General features: G+C 50.2%; 1 protein-coding gene across 2 annotated transcripts in view; it reads right to left on the minus strand.

The window, feature by feature from the left end:
• Positions 1-18,783, minus strand: part of ALOX5 (arachidonate 5-lipoxygenase) — a 45,540-nt gene extending 26,757 nt beyond the window's left edge. Inside the window, exons 1-3 of one of the 2 annotated variants that reach the window (XM_081104722.1) lie at positions 18,565-18,783; positions 12,831-13,029; positions 10,034-10,115 (exon numbers count right to left, since the gene is read on the minus strand). In XM_081104722.1, the coding sequence (XP_080960848.1) occupies positions 10,034-10,115; positions 12,831-13,029; positions 18,565-18,714 (431 nt within the window). In that variant the 5' untranslated portion in view covers positions 18,715-18,783. Of the gene's footprint in view, positions 1-10,033; positions 10,116-10,310; positions 11,338-12,830; positions 13,030-18,564 lie in introns of those variants that run through there. The other variant, XM_081104723.1, reaches the window with a different exon arrangement.
• Between the last annotated feature and the right edge of the window lie 3,344 nt (positions 18,784-22,127).

Consider the following 22,127-nt stretch of genomic DNA (forward strand, 5'->3'; position numbering starts at 1 on the left):
GGGAATGGCTGAGGGCATTTCCCCAAACCTGAAAAGGAATGATTGCTTGGCTGCCAGACAGCTCAGGGCATCTTAATCTACATGTTATTGCCTCCTTCTGGCCAAACACCTGAACGGCTGTAGGCTAATTCCCTAATTCTGACAATGCTTGTGTATACCCTTTGAAGTGTATATCTCTGCCTCGCCTCAGGACAAATTGTGTTAATAAAAAGCATGAGGTCCTGAGACTAAGGAGATCTTAGTTTCCTTTAAACTAGGCTCCTCTGACGCCCAAATGCCTTTCAAAATTATATTTCGTCTCTGGACTCCTATTTAATCTATGCACAACCTTCTCCAGATTGCTGAACCCTTGTAGATGCTGGAACAAGAACCCTGGCACACCAGCAAATCCGGACGTTGGCACAAGTCTGCTTCTGGCAGCACCATTTGTGACACCAAAACAAGAGCAAATGTACACAGGGAAACAGGCTGGGTGTCTAACCATAGAGAGTGGCTGAATAAGTTATGATATATTCATATGAGGACAGACATATGTGGCTATTTAAGGAGGAAGAAAGCAATGAGACAATATCTCACACATTAGATTGACAAGAATGAAAATGTCTCAAGGTGCAAAGTGTGTCTAAGGTGTAGGGCAATGGTGACCCTCAGAAACAGCTGCTGTGGCGACAATTGGCAGGAACCCCCTAGAAAACAATTGGCAATATCTAGAGAACTTAAAATGTGGTCTACGACCCTGCAAGTCTACTTCTAGGAATGCTCCCTGGAGTCACTCTTCCATGAGAGCACTGGGAGATGATGAGGAAGCTCATTGAAGCATGGCTTGTAACAGCCAGAAAATAAGAGAGCCCACAAGTCCACAGCAGGAGATGGGGGAGCATGGTGGTGTATTCATAGGATGGCATACAGAAGCTAAAATAATGAATGACACCTGACTGTGTCAACTGGTTGCTCTTTAAAATAGAATGATGAGTGAAAAAAGGTAAGGCACAGCATTAGATTAGCTGGTGCCAATTAAAACCCTACACTATACGTTGCTCTGAGTGTGTGGGTGCCACCCAGGTACATACTAGTAAAGTCACAGCGAGAGAGCAGGCGGTGAGGAATGACCTGTCTGGCTCCTGCATCTCCCTGCCAGCTGGCTGAACGATGCAGGCCAGCCGGGCTCGCTGGCTTTCTCGCATGGTAGAGACTCTTCCTAGTTGTTACTTTACTTCCAAACCCTAATCTGGCCGCCTAAAACATGTGAAAGAGGAACTCCAAGATTGTGCAGACAGTGCAAAGCTGTGTTTCCTGAACGGAAACAGAGGTGGGGAGGGGAGGGCATGAAAAGGACAAATTAGTGGAAGGAGGAAGGAAAAAATGAGGATTAGATTCATGAAAGGGGCAAACTATCTCGCCAGAAAACCCACCTCCCTAGAGCCTGCCAAAGCCCATTGCTGTGAAAACCCCAGTGGACCACCGCTCCCTGGCCAAGAGGTGATTCCCAAAGGGTGCTCCAAACAGCACCCCTTCTGCAGGATGGTAACTCACAGGTCCCATTCTCTTGGGAGCAACTGGATTAAAAAGCATTAACCCTGGTCCATTATCACAGCACTTCTCAGATGTTCAATGCCTGTGCAATTGTGAACCCACAAAAGGGGTGTGCGGTGAACAATTTCCAAACATGTTTTACCGTGGGACCAACACTCTAGGGCACACTGGAGAATACTGGGTTAAGCAAATGCCTGTAAGACTAGGGCAGCGGTTCTCAACCTGTGGGTCTCGACCCCTTTGGAGGTCGAACGACCCTTTCACAGGGGTCGCCTAAGACCATCAGAAAACAGATAGATAATTACATGTTGTTTTTGTGATTAATCACTATTCTTTAATTATGTTCAATTTGTAACAATGAAATTGGGGGTCACCACAACATGAGGAACTGTATTAAAGGGTCGCGGCATTAGGAAGGTTGAGAACCACTGGACTAGGGTATCAAGTCATTAATATCTTAGTCTGAATTAGTGTGGAGCTGATAAGACTGGCTGCCCATTCGCCTAACAAGATGCAAACTAGCCTGATTCTCTGGAAGCTGTTTAATGTCATCTCAGTCTAGGACTCCTTCCTTCCACAGGCCAAAGCAGGGGGGCGCTCACCGTGGGGCTTTGCCACGGGTGGTTGAAGGGAGGGAAGCAGGGAAAGTTTTTTGTTCCTCTGCTTTCCAAGGTTCCCTAGGCAGTGTATACCTGCAGGCCTCACGGACTGGCCAGACTTGTTGTGTCTGGCTTCTCTTTACTCTCCACACCGTAGCTGTGAGTTCTGCCCACGCTGCTCTGCGCAGCAGTGGTTCGCTGATTCCTTGCGGGTGGAATGATCACTATTTTTCTGTCCTGCTGTTGATGGGCACTGGGGGGGCTCCCATTTGCCGGCTCTCATGAGTAATGCTGCTGTGGACATCTGTGTGCATGTACCCAGGAGCACAGGCATACAGATTGGATCCAGGAGCAGAATGCCTGGGTCATAGATTATAACGTAGTTTCCATTTTATTAGATATTGCAAAGTTATTTTTCAAAAATGATTTTTTTTTTCACATAGACATTGAGGGTCCTGAGAAGTGCTGTGATAATGGACAAGGGTTAACTGCTTTTTAACCCAGTTTTTCCCAAGAGAATTGGTCCTATGAGTGGCCATCCTGCAGCAATGTCTTCCCACCCAACCACTTCGTTAACATTCGGGTATTGTCAAGTTTCAGTCTTGCCCATCTGGGGTGTGTGTGTGTGTGTGTGTGTGTGTGTGTGTGTGTGTGTGTTATGGTAGTCATAGTAGGAGTAGTGATACTAGGGATCTAATTAATAGATCTTCATCGCCATCTTATCTTTGATTACCTTGGTTCCGAATGAGGCTGAGCACTGTTTTTTGTATATTTGCTCCTCATATTTTGTATGATGAGTTCTCAAATCGCTGGCCTATTTTTCTACTGAATTGACAACCCTCTTCTTATAGATTTGCAGGGGTCATTGGTATATTATAAATCATAATTCTTGCCCATCACGCTGTGAATTGTCTTCTCACCTTTCATGGTGTCTTTCAGTGAATAGAAGTTCCTCCCCATAAGTTAGATGATATTAATCTTTTCCTTTACGGTTAGTGCATTTTGAGCCTTTTTTGAAAAATCTTTTTAACTGGAGGCCAGGAAGAATAACCTCCTGTACTCTAAAAATGTTATAGTTTTGCCTTTAGCATGTAAGCCTATTCAACCCGAAACTGAATTTTCTGAATGATGTGAAGTAGACTCCAATGTCTTCTTCTTCTCCTCTCTCTCCCCTTCTATGGCTGCCCAGTAGCCTGGTACCACCCCTGCCCGTGCCCTCTGTATACATCACGTATCCATGTGTGGCCCCATTGCTCATTTTTTTAAAATTATGTTTCATGGAAATGTAAGTTTTTATGGATCTGGGCAACCAGCGGGGACTTCTGGACCACATGACAGCACCACTGCTGGGTCCCTGGGAGCAGGGAGGGCAGGAGCTAAGAGATGAGAGACACCTCTACAAATTAGAAAAGTTAAAAGAGAGGCCCTGACCGGTTTGGCTCAGTGGATAGAGTGTCAGACTGCAGACTGAAGGGTCCCAGGTTCGATTCCGGTCAAGGGCATGTACCTTGGTTGCTGGCACCACCCCGGTGGGGAGTGTGCAGGAGGCAGTTGATTGATGTATCTCTCTCATCGATGTTTCTAACTCTCTATCCCTCTCCCTTCCTCTCTGTAAAAAATCAATAAAATATATTTTTTTAAAAAAGAGAGTCTGCCCAGCTGTGGCCAGAATTGGTGAAATTGGACACCCGTCCTCTGTCAGTGAAAACTGGTCAAAGACTTTGGAAGAAAAATTTGTCCATATATACTCATAATGTACACTACTTGCTTTAGTGACTTCATTTCTGGGCACCTATCCTGAGGAAAATACTTAAAATGCACCAAAGATCCACACAAAGGTTTTCACATTGTTTAGAAGAAAAACATCAGAACCTTCGAAGTGCCCAGTTAGACCGGTGTTTAAGTAGATTATGGTGCATCCACACAATGGGGTATTATATAAAACCTAAAATAATGTTTGTGATAAGGTTTTTAAAATGTGGGGGAAAGGTTCCTGCTATATCTTTAAGAGGAAAAAGGAGGCTGCCGATTATGTACATAGCGCAATCCCAAAGGGTCAGAGTGAAAATGGGTGAAATACAGCTATTTCCCTCCCTCCGTGTTATTCCCCTTCCTTGGCTTTACTGAATTAAAAACTCTTGAAATACTGCATGTTCCTGGTGAGAAGCTAAACGATGGAGGAACATGCAGGGAAGTGTAACAACTGTCACCCCCCCAGGCCGCCCCAGCCAGTAACCATGCTGACCCTCAGCACGCTGCCTCCCACTCTCTCTTGGGAGGAGTCTCTTACCCAAAAGTCTCCAGGGGCTGAAGCAGGAAACTAAATGAAAAAAGCCTTGATATAGACACTAACAGGTGTGGACTGAGGAAGCCTGGGGAATAAACACCTTGTTTGCTCAAAACTCCACAATGACCCATCAAACATATGGAGAGGCTGGGTACCGCCCACACTACCAGTTTCCATGGGAGCACTCTAAAGCATGTATTATTATTACAATTTTAAAGCAGATTTATTGGGAAATAATTTACATACCATAAAATTCATGCCTTAACATTATCCAATTAAGAGGTTTTTAGTATATCTACAGAGTTGCGCATCCATCACCAGAATCTAATTTTGGAATATTTTCATCTCAAACAGAAACCTTGTACCCATTGACAGTCATTCCCCATCCCCCATCTCCAACTTCCAGCCCTAGGGAATCACTAATCTATTAATCTGTGCCCAGAAATTTGGCTATTTGGACAGTTCATATAAGCAGATTCAGGCAATATGTGGTCTTTTGTAAATGACTTTTTCATTTTGAAGAATGTTGTTGAGGTTCATGCATGGTTAAGTATATAACCACTAGTAGCCCGGTGCACAAAATTCGTGCACATTAAAAGGGAATTAGTTGCCCTAACCGGTTTGGCTCAATGGATAGAGCATCAGCCTGTGGACTCAAGGGTCCTGGGTTCAATTCCGGTCAAGAGCATGTACCTTGGTTGTGGGCACATCCCCAGTGGGGAGTGTGCAGGAGGCAGCTGATCAATGTTTCTCTCTCATCGATGTTTCTAACTCTCTATTCCTCTCCCTCCCTCTCTGTAAAAAATCAATAAAATATATTTTTTAAAAAAGGAAATTAGTTAGCAAACTGGCCATCTGTAGATTCCGTGAGGAAAGGGGGTCCCTCCTCCCTCCTGTAAGGGTCCAGGGTGCAGGAGAATGGGGTTCCTGGCTGGCAGGCCACTGACAACAAGCTATCCAACAGCGGATTCTGTGAGGAATAGGGCTCCCTCCTTTCTATTGTCAGGGTCTGGTTTGAAGGTTGGCCATGCCCCCTGTTGGGCCAGACCCAGAGTTCTACCACGCCGTGGCCTCCACCTCAGCAACCCAGGGCTGACTGCTGCTGGGTGCTCCTGGTGCTCTGAGGGTGGATTCTTCCCTCAGGCCACACGGGAAACAGCTGGGGAGGCCACAGCCTTGGCAAAATGACCCAGGATTCAGTGGGTCCACGCTCCAAGGGTGGGTTCCTGCCTCAAACCCCGCCCTCACCAGAAACAGCTCCAGGAAACAGCTTGGGGGAGGGCTCAGCCGTTGCCAAGAAACCCCTGCAGGACTGACTTCCTTCCACTTGGTCAAGATTCTGATGGTCGTGATGACCACCACCCATGGTTTTTATTTAAGTAGATAATACATTATTTTTTAATGCTAAATAATATTCCATTGCATGAATGGACCACATGTTGTTTATCCATTCATCAGCTAATGGAATTTAGGTTGTTTGCACTTTGGGGTAATTATGAATATATTGCTATGAATACTTTGTACAATTTTTATGTGTAGAAACAAGTTTTCATCACTCTGTGTAGTTACCTAGGAATAGAATTCCTAGGTCATATGGTAACTCTGTTTAAGATTTGGGGGGACTGCCAAACTAGTTTCCAAAGTGGCTGCATCATTTTACATTCTACCAGCAATGTATGAGTTTCTCCACATCCTTGGCAGCACTTGCCATTATCTGCCTTTTTTGTTCTAGCCATCCTAGTGCACGTGAAGTGGTATTTCATGGTGCTGCCATGACAACCAACAGTGTTGAGCATCCTCCCATGTGCTTATTGACCACTCTTACATTTATCTTTGGAGAATGGTCAATGTATTCATTCCTTTTTATGGCTGAAATATATCCCATTACATAGATATACTACCTATATTCATCAGTTAGTGAACATTTGGGTTGAACTCACCTTTTGGCTACTGTGGACAATGCTGCTATAAACATTCATATACAAATTTTTCTTTGGATGTATGTTTTCATTTTTCTTGGGTATGTGCTTAGGTGTGGAATTGCACCATTTTACATCCCCACCAGTAGTATATGAGGCTCTTATTTCTCCACACCCTTGCTAACACATGTTACTGTACCCCATTCTGTGGGTTATCTTTTCATTTTCTTGAGGGTATCCTTTGAAGCATAAAAGTTTTAAAACTTGAGGACGTCAATTTATCTTTTTTCTTTTTAGCGTATGCTTTTGTTACATCTACAACCCCTTTGCCACATGGTAATTCTATTTTTAATTTTTTGAGGATTCTCCCAGGAATTCCACTGCCGGGTAATTATCCAAAATACTAATTTGAAAAGATATATGCACCCCTATGTTCATTGCAGTGTTATTTACAATAGCCAAGATATGGAAGCAACCTAAGTGCCTATGAATAGATGACTGGATAAAGAAGATGTGGTACCTACATACAAGGAATATTACTCGGCCATAGAAAAGAATGACATCTTACCATTTACAATAATATGAATGGATCTAGAGCAGTGATGGCGAACCTTTTGAGCTCGGCGTGTCAGCATTTTGAAAAACCCTAACTTAACTCTGGTGCCGGGTCACATATAGAAATTTTTTGATATTTGCAACCATAGTAAAACAAAGATTTATATTTTTGATATTTATTTTATATATTTAAATGCCATTTAACAAAGAAAAATCAACCAAAAAAATGAGTTCGCGTGTCACCTTTGACATGCGTGTCATAGGTTCGCCATCACTGGTCTAGAGGGTATTGTGCTAAGTGAAATAAGTTAGACATAGAGAGAAAAATGCCCTATTATTTCACTTATATGTGGAATATAAAGAACAAAGTAAACAAACAAGTAAAACGGAGACAGACTTAGAGCTATAGAGAACAAATTGGTGGTTGCTAGGTGAGAGGGGATAGGGGGGCTGGGTGAAAAAGAGGAAGGGATTGTACCCACAAATTGGTGGGTACAAAACAGTCACGAGGATGTAAAGTACAGCACAGGGAATATGGTCAGTAATGTTGTAATAGCTATGCATGGTGCCTGGTTGGTACTAGACTTATTGGGAGGATTACCTCATAAGTTATATAAATGTCTACCCACTATGCTGTACCCCTGAAACTAATATAAAATAATATTGAATGTCAACTATAATTGAAAATTCTTTGTGAAATCCAAGGTCATGAAGATTTACCCATGTTTTCTTCAAACTTTTATAGTTTTAGCTCTTACATTTAGGTATTTGATCCATTTTAAGTTAATTTATGTATGTGGTGTGAGGTAAGGTCCAAGTTCATTCTTTCACATGTGGTTATTCACTTGTTCAATTTATTGAAAAGAGCATTTTCCCTCCACTGAGTTGTCTTGCTACCTCTGTTGAAAATTAATTGACATAAATGTAAGGGTTTGTTCCTGAACTCCCAATTCTATTTCATTGACCAACTGCCTTGATTACAGCAGCAGTGTAGCAATTTTGATATTGAGAAATATGAGTCCTTCAACTTTGTTTTCTTTTTTTAGATTGTTTTGACTATTCTAGATTCCTTGCATTTCAATATGAATTTTAGGATCTGCTTGTCAATATCTGCAAAATGTCAGCTGGGATTGTGATAGTGATTGTCTTATATCACTTTGGGAGTACTGCCGATTAAACAATATTAAGTCCTCTGATCCATGAGCATGAGATTTCTTTCACCTTATTTAAATCTTCTTTTTGATAATGAATCATTTTATTCATCAACAAAATTTAGGTCTTTCACTGTTATTCATTAATCTTTTTAAAAAAAATTTATCTTTATTGTTGAAAGTATTACAGATATTTCCTTTTTTTTCCTCATTGACACACTTCACCTTTCCCCCTGCCTCAGAACTTCACCACACTATTGTCTGTGTCTTTAATTATCTTCAACAATATTTTGTAGTTTTCTTGACTTTTGTTAAATTTAGTCATAAATATTTTATTCCTTTTGATACTATTGTAAATTGAATTGTTTTCTTATTTTTATTTTCAGATTGTTGGTTGCTAGCATATAGATAAACAATTGAAATTTGTATATAATCTTATATCCTGCTTTCTTGTGTGAATATTGAGATGATCGTGTTTTTTAGTTGTTTACTCTATTTGGATGTTTAAACCAACCTTGCATATTTGGGATAAATCCTACCTGACCATAGAATGCTTTTTATGTGCCACAGGGTTTGGTTTGCTAGAGTTTAGTGAAAATCTTTGCATCTGGCCGAAACCGGTTTGGCTCAGTGGATAGAGTGTCGGCCTGCGGACTGAAAGGTCCCAGGTTCGATTCCGGTCAAGGGCATGTACCTGGGTTGCGGGCACATCCCCAGTAGGAGATGTGCAGGAGGCAGCTGATCGATGTTTCTCTCTCATCGATGTTTCTAACTCTCTATCTCTCTCCCTTCCTCTCTGTGAAAAATCAATAAAATATATTTAAAAAAAAAAAAAGAAAATCTTTGCATCTGTATTCATAAGAGATCTTGGTATATAGTTTTCTTTTCTTACAATGTCTTTGGTTTTGATATAATACTTGTCTCATACAGTGAGTTAAGACTTGTTCCCTTTTCTATTTTCTGGAAGAGTTTATGTAAGATTGGTACTAATTTTTTATATGCTTGATAGAATCCACCAGTGAAGCCATGTGGGCCTGAGTTTTTCTTTGTGAGAAGTTTTAAATTTAATATTTCAATCTCTTTGCTTATAATTGTTCTACTAAGATTATTTCATATTGAGTCAGTTTGGAAGTTTCTGTCTTCCTGTGAATTTGTCCATTTCATCTCAGTTATCTGATGGGTAGATATATAGTTGTTCATAGTATTCCCTTGTAGTCATTTTAATTTCTATGAGTTGGTATTGATGCTCCCTCTCTTCTAATTTTAATAATATGTGGCCTCTATTTTTTCTTAATCTTTAGCTAGAGGTTTGCCAATTTTGTTTTGGATTATGTACCACTTTTATAATCAAACTAGAGGCCTGGTGCACAAAATTCATGCACACATCGGGGGGTGGGGGGTGGTCCCTCAGCCAGGCCTGCACCCTCTCCAATCCGGGACCCTTTGGACATCTCTCTCGCAATCTGGGACTGCTGGCTCCTAACTGTTCACCTGCCTGCCTGCCTGATCACCCCTAACTGCTCCCCTGCTGGCCTGATCACCTCTAACCGCCTCTGCCTTGGCCACCGCTACTGTGGCTTTGTCTGGAAGGAAGAAGGGAAAATGTCCAGTTGACCCAGTCTAATTATCATATTACCCTTTTATCAGTATAGATTATTATCAGAAAACAAAAAAATTGATGGGTAATCCTTATAACTGGAGGTGAGAAAACATCAAGATAAATTCAAGCTGTTGCTGCCCATTCCTCCTTTTTTATTATTATTATTGATTAAAGTATTACATATGTTTCCTTTTCCCCATAATTCTCTTCACCACCTCTGCTAGGAGTGGTGGTTGGGGGGAGCTTGGGGACCACAGGCGGCTGGTGCCTTGGTCATCACTCACCAGCAGGGATGGGCCATAAGCTGTGGGCAGGGATCAGCTCATACCACGGCCCCGAGACAGAGGAAACCGGGGTCCCGTGCCATTCGGCCTGATGTCATCACTCACCTGTACTGTTTCTGCCGTGTATCCAGTTCTTGGCGTCTGTGCTGCTTGAGAATGTGAATTTGGTCGTCGCGGGACAGCTTTGCTGTGAGGAAAGGACACGTGTGAGAAGAGCCTAAGGAAGAATGACATTACGGCCGGCACCAGGGTTCCCCTCAGACTCCCCGCCCCTGCTTCACATGGATCATCTCACGGAAGCCTCAGAACACGCCCGTTTTATTAAATGGGACTCAGGCAGGTTGAAGAGTTTTGTCCTTGAACTTTACTCAAGGTCACATACCTAATTCGTAGGTTTGCAACACAAGACTCCAATCCCACGCTTCTAGTCACTCCTTTTCCAAAAGACAACTCCAGCGTCTCCTGCTGCTCGCTCAGCAGCCGGCAGCCTGCACCAGGGCCTGCGGGTCCCTCGGTGCACCAGCCAGGCTTGCTTCCCAGGGGGCTTTTCGGGGACAGGCAGTGACTCTCTGTCCCTCCTCAGGGACCGTGTGTGCCCAAGTCCGGCCACCTGTGGGTTTTCACCTGGAGGCTCTACCTTCCACTCGCCCACAGGACATTGCTCTGCAGGAGTCCTGGCGCTGGGGCCGAGCTGGCTGCCTCTCCTCTTTGTGTCCCTTGTTGGGTTTCTTTAAACCGCTCAGAACCGCCGGCTCCCATTCCCTGCAGTTCCCATGCAGAGCAGCCAGGGCAGCTGCCTGGGTGCCCCCTGCAGCCCTATAGCATCAGCTGCCCCTGGCTCTCGTGTTTCAAAGTCCAATTGGCTGCCTCCTGGACAAACGTGTGACTTAAGAGCCAACATACAGATGCCGACACTGTCCATTCCCCGTGCTGCCTGCTCAGAGGACGGAGACTGGAGCCGAACTCTGAAGCAGTACGAGGCGTCCTAGAGCAGTGATGGCGAACCTATGACACGTGTGTCAGGTGACCCGCGAACTCACTTTCTTGGTTGATTTTTCTTTGTTAAATGGCATTTAAATATATAAAATAAATATCAAAAATATAAGTCTTTGTTTTACTATGGTTGCAAATATCAAAAAATTTCTCTATGTGACACGGCACCAGCGTTAAGTTAGGGTTTTTCCCAATGCTGACACGCCGAGCTCAAAAGGTTCGCCGTCACTGCCCTAGAGTGCGGGCTTTACAAGGGACACACCTGCGCCAGTTGCCTTGGCTTCCTTAGAGGGACTGGCGATAAAGTGCCCACTTCAGGTCACGGTGGGATGTTGTGAGAGAGTGCAGCAAAGCCCCCACGCAGTGCTCGGCACCCAGGCACTGCCCAAGAAATGGGAACAATGGCCATCGTCCTTACACTCCCAATGGGCCTGAGCCTCCTCTTCCTCCCTCTGAGCCTGGCTGCGAAGTCTCTCACCTCTCAGCTGTGGCAGGCGCTCAGGGCAGGGGCGGGGGACACAGAGGGGCAGAGGCCAGAGGGCGAGTGCCCTGTCACTGTTATTTCAGGTGACGGCAGGGGGCACAGTCACGGCATTCCTGAGTGTCAGGGGCTCCAGACTTTCAAAACTTCCATTCCATCACAGGCTGATATTTTTGTAAAACACAATATAAATTAACGAATAAAAACGAAGATAAAAAATAGGCCAAAGGCATGCCCTGACTTTATTACCAGATGCAGCAGCCACAGAATTTTCCCGGCCTGCTGCTCTGAAAGCTGGGCCTGCTCCCAGTCTCCGTGTTCCCGCGTGCGATGGCCCCACTGTGCTACCCACACTCCTGCCACCTGGCCATCCCCAGAGCAAAGGCTGCGATCTCTTCCCGAGGTCAGGGGACAAAACTCCTTCTAGCGCCAGTCCTTCCGTTCAGACATTGTCTTGGAGTTTGGCTTCGTAAGTTAAACCCGTGTCAGAAGCAGCGGGGTGTGCCTGGTCGTTTAGGAACACTGGGTGGGGGGCCTTTTCCTCCTTCGCCTTGGTTTTCTTAGCGAAGGAGGTGCCAGTAACCACTGTGTTTTATCTACTCTGCGGGACTTCCGTGAAGAGCAAATGAGCCAGCGACTGGAAGCCATTGTACTAGGAATGCAAAGGGCGCCAGGGACGGTGGCAGCGGCCCCTCCCCGTTCTGGGGGATGCCTGGCACCTGAAGACTTCTTGTGCCAGGTTCAGTGTGAGCAAACCGAAGGGCCACGGCTTGAAGTAAGGGAGGAACCTGCCGAGGCCCGGATGGCGCTCTCGCAGGCCAAGAGGCTGGTGTGCGGAGGGCTGGCGGCGGGGCTGGCCTCTGCGGGTGCTTCCTGCGCATCGGCCAGCGCGTGCCTCCTGTGCAGAACGGCCTGCTGAGGCAGCGCCAGGCGGGGCCGCACAGGCGAGGGCCGGCTTCAGAGGGCAGATTTTAGGTCCTTTTCTCTTTCAATAAAACCTGGGACTTCACCTTTAACAGCTGGTGACTGCAGACCCAGCCTACCCACAGCCTCCGGGCGGGGCCCTGCTGTGGCGTCACACAGGGCAGTGTGGGCCTGGGTGTCTGCGATCTGCAAAGTGATGCATCTGGAGAGCTGCCCAGTTAGGGGTACCCCCAGGGGCACTTATTACTGGGGAGCCTAGTCACCCCTTGGAGAACTATAGCTCAGGGACCCCATGGCTGGCCTGCGCCTGGGGCCTCAGGCTCCACGCTCGGAGCCGGAGCCGGGTCTGTTAGTAGGGGAGGAAGTTCATGCCTCCTGCAGGTGCTTTGAGGCACAGAGCAGCCCCCGAGGGGCCGCTGGTTATTACTCCTGTGGACACAGCTCGCTGGGAAGGGGTCTGCAAGCCCCTCCTGGGAAGCTCGGGGCGCCGGCCTCGCTGCTCACCTCGCCCGTCTCTGAGCACCACCTCGCCGTCCCCGGTGAGCCAGCGGTAGCAGGGGAACTCGATGTAGTCCCCAGAGGGCGTCTTCAGCGTGACGTACTTCAGGTACCAGTCGTCGTGCAGCCAGTACTTGCGCTTCTCGATTTTGATTAGCTGGATCTCGCCCAGCTCCTCATCCACTGTCACATCGTAAGAATCGACCTGCGAAGGAGAAAAGGCAGGTTAGATCTCTGAGGTCGCGGAGCCTGGCTGTCACCCTGTGGTCACGCGGTGCCCAGGTGTCTGCCGGTGCCTGCCCTCTGGCTGCGCCCTGACCTGCGGGGCTGTGGGACCACCTGCGGGTCGGCGGAGCTGGAGGCAGCGGGAGGGAAGGGCAAAGGCAGTGGCTGTGGGAAGCCTGGACGCAGGCCTTCCTCAGGCACTTGTTAAACCGGATTCCACCAACCCTGAGCTTTCCCTCGGCGGCAGAGCCTAGAGCCCTCAGCATGCCAGTCAGGCCAGTGGAGGGCACCTTACTCCTCTCCTGCCAGCAGCACCCTGAGGGACTTTGTCAGTAAAACGAGAAGTTGGGTGTCGTCAGAGGCCTCTGGGCTTTGGGTACAGTGAGCAGCTGGCAAGCTGTGGCGGCTGCAGGTGCCAGACGCTGTGGTTAGAAAGCAGAAGCCTCTTCCCTGTGCCCTGCGGTCTCGGCCTGGGCCCCGAGGGCAAGGCGCCAGGTGTGTGTGTGAGATGACACTTCCTTGTGGTCTTGGCCTGGGTCTGGGCGGGGTGGCGGCTCCAGGGGAAGTGGCTTTTCTGTGGCTCCAGGGGCTGGAGGGGCTGCAGTGTCCTGGGGTTGATGCGGGAAGGCTGGGGCTCAGGGGAGAGGACAGCCATTCCCAAGGAGCAGGTGCAGGAGCATCATCCTGGGGGCACTCTCTGGGGAGGGAGGAGCCGGCGACTGGGACTTCGAAGGACAGTGGGGGCTCACGGCCTCTGGGACTGGGCGGCTCTCAGAAGCAAGGCCAGCTGTCCGGCTGGGTGGTGACGGACCAGGAGAGGAGGGGCAGCTTTCCTGGGGCGGGAAGAGCAGGGCCACCTTCAACAAGCCTGTGGTGGGGTCACAGGAGGAAGGCCCTCCAGGCTCCCCCGCCGCCCGCCCCTGTAGGCCTGGCAGCAGGCTTTGGAGTCTCGCCCAGGATAAACAGACTGAGCGAACAGCAGGGGCCCCATATGCCGTCGGACAGGGCCGTGGCGGGGTGAGAGGAATACGCCTGCCAGTCTGGCTGCTCGCTGGCTGGCCCGGTTTCCAACTCAGTGCTCAGGAGGCGAGCAAGCATCTGAGGAGTTCAGCCCCGCACTCAGCAAGTCTTTTAGGCATGAAGTCTGGCTACTGTGGCGTTGGCACCCACGGGAGCCACTACTGGACAGTCACAAAGGACAGAGACAGGCTCCCAGGAGACCACTGGGTCCCAAGCATCAAACACAAGTCGAGTCTTAGGAAGGTCCCACATTACTCCCTCCTCTGCGGGCCCAGCGCCAGGTGGCTGCTCTGCTGTCTGTTTGCCCTGACACATTGAATTCTCATGCCCATTCAGCACAGTGGACACTATCAACAGTGGCTGCCCCTACCCAGCCCTCAACAAATGCCAAGCGTGTGCGTGACTGCGTGGATGGTTCCCACTTTTCAGAAGGAAACAGGCTCCCAGGAGTCAGGCAGCTGCCATGACTGCAGTCCGCACCTGTGTGGTGGCCAGTCCAGTCCTCCACTGTTCCCTGTGGCCACGGGGTGGGAAACGCCCCGACTGGGAGCCAGTGACCTGGCTCTGAGCCCCGGTTCACCCCCTTGATGCAGTGTGAAGAGGCAGCATGGGGTGGGGTGGAGGGCATGGAGTAGCTTCCTACGAGATGGCATTTGAGGCAGCTCTTGGGACTCAGTAAGATTTCAGAGGGGAGGGGAGAGGGAGAGCGGGATGGGCAGGGCCTTTCTGTTACAGGAACGGAGAGAGCACGATCCTCAGGCAGGAGGCGGCTGGAGCCTGGAGCTCCCTGAGCAGAGGCGGCAGGAACTGCAGCAGATGCTGGAGGGAGACATGGAGCCGGGAGGCATGCCCTTCACCAGCCGCAGTTTGTGGAAGGGCACTGTGCTGATTTCACTGGTGGTTCCCAACTCTCTTTTAAACATTTCAGCTAAGTGTCGGCCGGCCAGTTCTATCCTCATTTCAAGGAGGGTTTCATTTTCTCTGCCCAGATCCCTGCTGTTGCTGCGATAGGGATCTCTGCCGGAGCAAGGACAGGGGAAGGCCCTGGCACAGCCAGCCTGGGGTGCCCAATTTTGGGGGCTGGTGGGGGCTGGGAGTGGGGAGGAAGAGGCTGTAGAGCAGAGAGAGAGGGCGATTAAGGGGTGGACAAGGGAGAGACTGCGTAGAGAGAAGATGAAAGGGGGCTGGAGCGGGGAGAATGGGTGAGCAGGAGGAAAATGGGAGCCAGAATGGAAGGAGAAATTGGAGCAGAGAAGAGAGAAATTTGGGGGGCGGGGTTGAGGGGTGATGGGGAATAGGGAGTAGAGGAATAAAGGGACGCAAGAAGAGGAGGCAGATGTAGGGAAGAGAGGGGACAGAGAAGAAAGACTGGGGGATACAGATCGAGGATCAAAAGGAAATATTTATTCTTCATTAATATATTCTGAGAATGAGGTGTTCTAGAATGTATTCCTCATGAATATATTAAAAGAATATTCACTAAAAATATTCAAGAAGTATACATAATTGTAAGAATTGCTTACACTCCCTGAATATATTCCAGGCTAACTTATTGCACTTAGCTTTCCTAAAAGTGCTGCCACGGAATGAAGATGGGGAAGGGAGATTTCCCAGAAATGTTCTGTCTGTTACAGTCACAGCACTTCACCTGGATTACTTTCAATCCACAGAGTGAAAGAAACACCCCCGTTGGTTAAGTTGGCCCAGACTTGGGCTAGTCTCTGGGCTCTCAGGTCCGCAGTTGGGCTGTCCCCAGCAGACACGGAGGGGCCCATGGAGGGGGACTGTCTCCAGGAGAATCTGACCTGTGAAGGACTCCAGCTCCCAGCCCTGCCCTACACCACTGTGCAGGATGCTGGGGAGAACAGCCAGGGATCTGTGACTCAATTTATCTAGAAAAAAACCCCCAGTCCTCTCCACTATCTGACTGAATTCTGCAAGGGTGGGTTGGGGTGTTGACCTGACGATGACCCAGAAATGACTGACCGGTTGCCTGAAAATAGTCTTTACTGCCACTGTTCTTACCCATCAAGATTGTAACACTTTTCGAGTGAAATGGTTACCTTTATCTTCTCAGCAAGTATTTCCTCTAATTTTTTCTTTCACCTTTACCCCAAAGGGACAGATTGTCCTTAAAGAGACATTGGCCGGAGAATGGGGAAGTCGCTCTGGGCTGTGCAAGACAGTGTGGAGTAACTCTGCATCAACAGGAACTTTCTCAAAAGCTGATTTTTATCAGAGAGCCTTTCCGAGCCAGCTGGTTCCCCTGCACGGAGCAGCCACCCTGGCTTGCCCTCTCTCACCCCAATGGAAATGTGAATGCAAATCGCTCCTGAAATTTGCTTCTGAGACACTGGCTGAGGTGTTGAATCACAAGGGCATTTAAATGAATTCTTGGGGGTAGGAAGATAGAAGAGAGGGAGGGAGGTAAGGAACAGAACAGTGCTTGCGCCCCTTTGCCAACAGCCTGGTTGGGTCACACCACTGTCTTCTGGGGAGAAGCCACATGGGGTGCCCCGTGCGGCGCAGTGAGGACCCTGCTGTGTGCCGTGTGTGGGAGGACAGGGCCCACGGTGGCCCACTGATAAAAGGGAAGCAGTTCGCACCCTGTTCTCCTCCCCGAGGTGTGGGGAGCCCATAAATAACAAGTAAACGAAGGTGCTTCAGAAATGACCGGGGTGCCATGGTCTCACATGGATGACTAGTTAGCCTTCCTGTGCTCAGGCCAGTTCCCTGGCTGGGCAACCAGCAGCAGGAGGTGGTCCTTACACTCAGCACCTATCTCTCCGTGAAGGGAGCTCAAGCCCTGCCAATCCAGGGTGGGCAAAAGTAGGTTGACAGCTGTTTGTATGGGAAACAATACAGCCCTGGCCGGTAGCTCAGTGGTTAGAGCATCAGCCTGCTCATAGAAGGGTCATGGGTTTGATTCCCAGTCAAGGGTACATACCTGGGTTGCAGGTTAGATCCCTGGCCCCAGGTGGGGTGTGTTCAAGAGGCAACCAATCCATGTGTCTCTCACATGGATGTTTCTCTCCCTCCCCCAACCCTCCACCCCTACCTCTCCCTTCCACTTGATGGGAAAAATATCCTTGGGTGAGGATTAACAAAATAAACAAACAACAAAAGGAAAGAATACAAGAATAAATAGCATTACAAGAATAAACTGTGTTTTGTGTACTCACACTGTAAACCTACATTTGCCCACCCTGTATGCTGAACTTGGCTAAGTGCCCGGTCAGCCTATAGCTCGGATCTAAGGCTCCTCTGAATTTGGGCCTGGAAAGGGGTGGACTCTTACCTACGTGCTCCAGGCCCTGCAGACCTAAAGCACACTTCACCCATGTAGCCGCAAGTATTTGGCCGAGCCGCATGAAATTGCCGTTTTGTCTGTCAAACCTAATGGACTCGGAGCAATTTTATATGGTTCGACCTTATAATGCGCGAGGTGGCGAGAAGGCGCTCTGCGAAGTCTACATGTGTTGGGCCCGTTCAGAGCTGGGGTGGCGGAGGGAACAGTATTCCGTGGGCCTCGCAGCCTCCTGGGGCACTGCCGATGCGCTGGCCCCCGCGCTGGGCGCCCCTGAAGGCACCGCGGGAGGACCCGGCCGCACGCTCCTGGCTGGAGCTCGTGCCGGAGCCGCCGGAGCCCGCTTCCGGGTGAGGCCGCCTCTGCCCGTCACACCGCGCCTGGCCCACAGACTGGGGTGCAGGGGACACCCGTTCCCTTGGCTTCCTGAACTCCTCCAGCTCCGGGGCCTCCAGCGAGGAGGGGAGAGGGGAGTCCTCCCCCCGCCCGCCCGCCCCCAGCCCTCACCCTGGGTGGACGCCCCCTGGTGCACACCCTGCTGCCTAGCAAGGCTTCTCCTCCCGGGTTCCCGGGCTCCTTCTAAATACCTCTGGGACGCGTCCTGAAACGGCGGCTGCTCAGCGTGGAGACATCCGCGAGTGCATTTGGGGAATCTGAGGCCCAGAGGTGGGGACAGAGTGAGCTAGTGTCGGGCCCGGATGGAACTCAGGTCCCTGGACCCCCGACTGCGCTTTCACAGCTGGCGGCTGCTCCGGGTGCCCTCTGGCTCCACCGCAGGGCGAGGACTCCCGGGGGTGGGGGGGTGGGGGGGTGGGGGGGCGGGGGGTGTCCCTGACCAGACCCCTCTCCCCCCACCCCTGGAGGGAGCCCAGTGAAGGGGCCTCTCAGAGCCTCGGCCTCCCATGTGAATGGAGAGCAAACCTTGACCCTCCCGCGCCCTGGGGAGCAGAGCCTCGCCCTGGACCAGACCCTGACCATGGTCCCCGCCGCCCCGACGGCTCGGACGCGCTTCCACGGGCCCAGGCTCCCAGACGGGTGGCTGGAGCGCCCAGCCGCAGGCTGCTCCGAGGGCCCCGGGGTCCTTCTCCCGGCCCCCTCCCCTCCCCTCCCTCCCCTCCCCTCCCCTCCCCTCCCCTCCCCTCACCTCCCCTCCCCACGGCCCAAGACGCCCCCGCCGCCGTCCCTCACCGCGCCGCGCTCGAAGTCGTTGTAGAAAGCCTTGTCCAGCAGGTGCCTCTCGCTGCAGCCCGCGGAGCCCACGAGGCTGAGGTAGATGTAGTCGTCGGTGCCAGCGAACCACTGGCTGCCGGTGGCCACGGTGACCGTGTAGGAGGGCATGGCGGCGGGCGGCGGGCGCAGCGAGCGCTGGGAGCCTCCGAGCGCTGGTCCCGAGCGCTGCTCCCCTGGACCCCGACCCCGCCCGCCCGGCGGCCCCGCCCCGCCCCCGCCCCGCCCCCCTGCGGCTCCAACCTGGAGGGGACGCCCGGACGCGAGCGGAGTCACCCTTTCTGCGTTGCCCCTGCGTGGCTTGGCTTCTGTTTTAGTACCGAGGGGCCAGGGGCAACCTCAGCTGCCATCCCTCCTCCATCCACCCTCCTCCATCCACCCTCCTCCATCCACCCCTCCTCCATCCACCCCTCCTCCATCCACCCATCCTCCCACCCGCCCAGTCTCTCATCTCCTCTACGCTCTGCGCTCTCACTTGGCGCCTCAGCTTCCCCCCGGGGGAACGGGTAGGGCTGGGCTCCGGGACCCCGAAAACCTGCTCCCTCCAAGTTCCCGGTGCGCGGGCGGGGAACCGGCTCCCCTGCTGTGAGTTCCCGAGTCTAGAGCAGAGGAGGAAGCCCGCTGGGGAGTCAGGGGGGCCACACCTGAGCCCCGACAGCGAGCTGAGCCTCTGCAGCACCGGCTCCTTCCACGCGCTGATGCCACTCTGGGCGGGGGCGGGGGCGGGTGGGCCCTGGGAGACGGGTGCCAGCCACGCCCAGGCCGCGAGGTGGGCAGGATACAGTGGGAGGCAGAGCAGCCAGAGAGGGGGAGGCGGGATGCTCAGGGGTGTCTGCAGGAAGTCAGGGGCTTCTGAGAGGGGGCTGCGGGGCGCGGGGCGGACGGGGCGCTGCGGGGAAGGGTCGGGCTTGTTTGGGACACGCGTGGGAGTGGACCCATGGCTGGAGGTCCCAGGAAGAGGATGTGGACCCCACGGGGCGCTCCCAGAGTTAGAGCTGGTACGGGGGAACCCATCGTGCCCCTCCCCACCCCCCAATCTGTTGACTTTCTAAGTGAGGGGCGGGAGCCAGGAAAGGGTGATCGCGGAAGGCTTCGTGCACTGGAAGGAAGCTTCCCCACTGCTAAGACCTGGTCTCTGCAGTTCTCCCTATTCACCCACACGCCCTCATCCCCCGCCCCCCGCCCTCGCCCCGCTCCAACTTCAGAACCGCGCTCCACATTCAGTGAAGAGCTGGACTAAATTAAAACCGAGTGCGGTGACCCGCACCTTGGAGAGGGTCCGACGGGTAGAGGCGGAGTGGGATTAAAGACCAGGAGACGGGGTTGGGAGGACTGGCACAAGGCACCAGCACCAGCACCAGCACCAGTACCAGCAACTTTATTCTTTACACACACTGCTTTATATCTAAGCTGTGGCTGGTCATGCTTCATAGATCACTGCTAGGGCCTGGCCTGTCATAGGGAAGTAACAGATTGTTACAGGCTGGGCAAGACTGAGCAAGCTTTGTCTAGAATAGATCCATCTATGTTTGACAGTTACTATGACAATCAGGTTATGTTTTAGTAACTGCACTTTTAGCCACCGAGGTCGTGCCTTGGTCAAGCCTTGTCTAATTCCGCTTTGCTGCAAACTCTAATAAAGCCTTAAACCTTTCCTGAGCTTTGACCTTAAAACCTTCCAGGATCGACATAGGGTAGAGTCCAGGGCTTTGCCATGTCCTCTGGTCAGCCCAGACTTTGCCAGCAGCATGACGGTCCCCAACAACCGAGCTAATTCCATGTGAGGTGGAGGCTATGTCAAGTCACCTGCTTTGTAGCTCATTCGGCTGGAGGCTGTAAGGCGCTCTACAAAGATGCAGGCCAAAGGCAGGCTCCCCGTTTCTGGGAGCCTGGGCTGTACCTGGTGGCAAATCCCGCCTCCATGGCAGAACCAAGACTCTGGGCAGAAAGAGGGCACCATCTCACCTCCACACCTGGGGGATGAGGTCAGATTTCAGTGCGTCTGGCTTTACTCATCGAAAGACAGGCACCAAAGGGATTATTTTTATTTATTTATTTTATTACTAGAATGTAATTTATTTTCCTGTTGCACGTTCATGCTGATCGAAGTTTTTTTTTTTAAATAATTTTTTATTGTTGAAAGTATTACATATGTTCCCCTTCTCCCCCCATTGATCCCTCTCCAGCCGCCCTTGCCCTCCGCCCCAGGCCCTCTGTGTCCATGGGCCATGCATTTATGCATACAAGGTCCTTGGTTAATTGCTTCCCATCCACCCACCCTCCCCCACCTTCCCTCCAAGATTCCGCACTCTGTTCCATGTTTCTGGATCCACTTCGTTCATCAGTTCATTTTGTTACTTAGACGCCACATATGCGTGAGATCATGTGATACTTGTCTTTCTCTGCCTGACTTATTTCACTCAGCATGATACTCTCCAGGCCCCTCCATGCTGTCTCAAAGGGTAAGAGATTCTTCTTTTTTACAGCTGCATAGTATTCCATGGTGTAAATGCATCACAGCCTTTTTTATCCACTCATCTACTGATGGACACTTAGGCTGTTTCCAGTCTTAGCTATTGTAAATTATGCTGCTCTGAACATAGGGGTGCATACATTTTTTCTGATTAGCATTTCAGGCTTCTTAGGATATCTTCCTAGAAGTGGGATCACTGGGTCAAATGGCAGTTCCATATTTAATTTTTTGAGGAAACTCCATACTGTTTTCCATAATGGCTGCACCTGTGAAGCATTCTGGACCCGGGCTTTTGTTTGCTGGAAGTTTTTTTTATTGCTGCTTCTATGTCATCAGTTATTATTTCTGCTCTAATATTTTTTAAAATTTAAATTCTTTATTTAAAGTATTACATATGTCTCATTTTCCCCCCCATTGACCTCTCCCCAGCCGCTCCCACCCCCCAGCACATGCCCTCACCCCCCTACTGTCTGTGTCCATTGGTTATGCTCATATGCAAGTCCTTTGGTTGATCCCTTACAACCCCCCACCCCTGCCTTTCCTCTTAGGTTAGACAGTCTGTTAGATGCTCTGTGACACTGGCTCTATTTTTGTTCATCACTTTATGTTGTTCATTATATTCAACAAATGAATGAGATCATGTGATATTTATCTTTCTCCAGCTGGCTTTTTTCACTTAGCATAATGCTCTCCAGATCCATCCATGCTGTTACAAATGGTAAGAGATCCTTCTTTTTTACAGTAGCGTAGTATTCCATTGTGTAGATGTGCCACTGTTTTTTAATCCACTCATCTGCTGATGGGCACTAGGGCTGTTTCCAAATCTTAGCTATTGTAACTTGTGCTGCTATGAACATAGGGGTACATAGATCCTTTCTGATTGGTGTTTCTGGTTTCTTGGGATATATTCCTAGAAGTGGGATCACTGGGTCAAATGGGAGTTCCATTTTTAATTTTTTGAGGAAACTCCATATTGTCTTCCACAATGGCTGCACCAGTCTGCATTCCCACCAGCAGTGCAAGAGGGTTCCTTTTCCTCCACATCCTCACT

The sequence above is a fragment of the Myotis nattereri genome (genome assembly GCF_964212035.1).
Source record: "Myotis nattereri genome assembly, chromosome: 13".
Taxonomy (NCBI): Eukaryota; Metazoa; Chordata; class Mammalia; order Chiroptera; family Vespertilionidae; genus Myotis; species Myotis nattereri.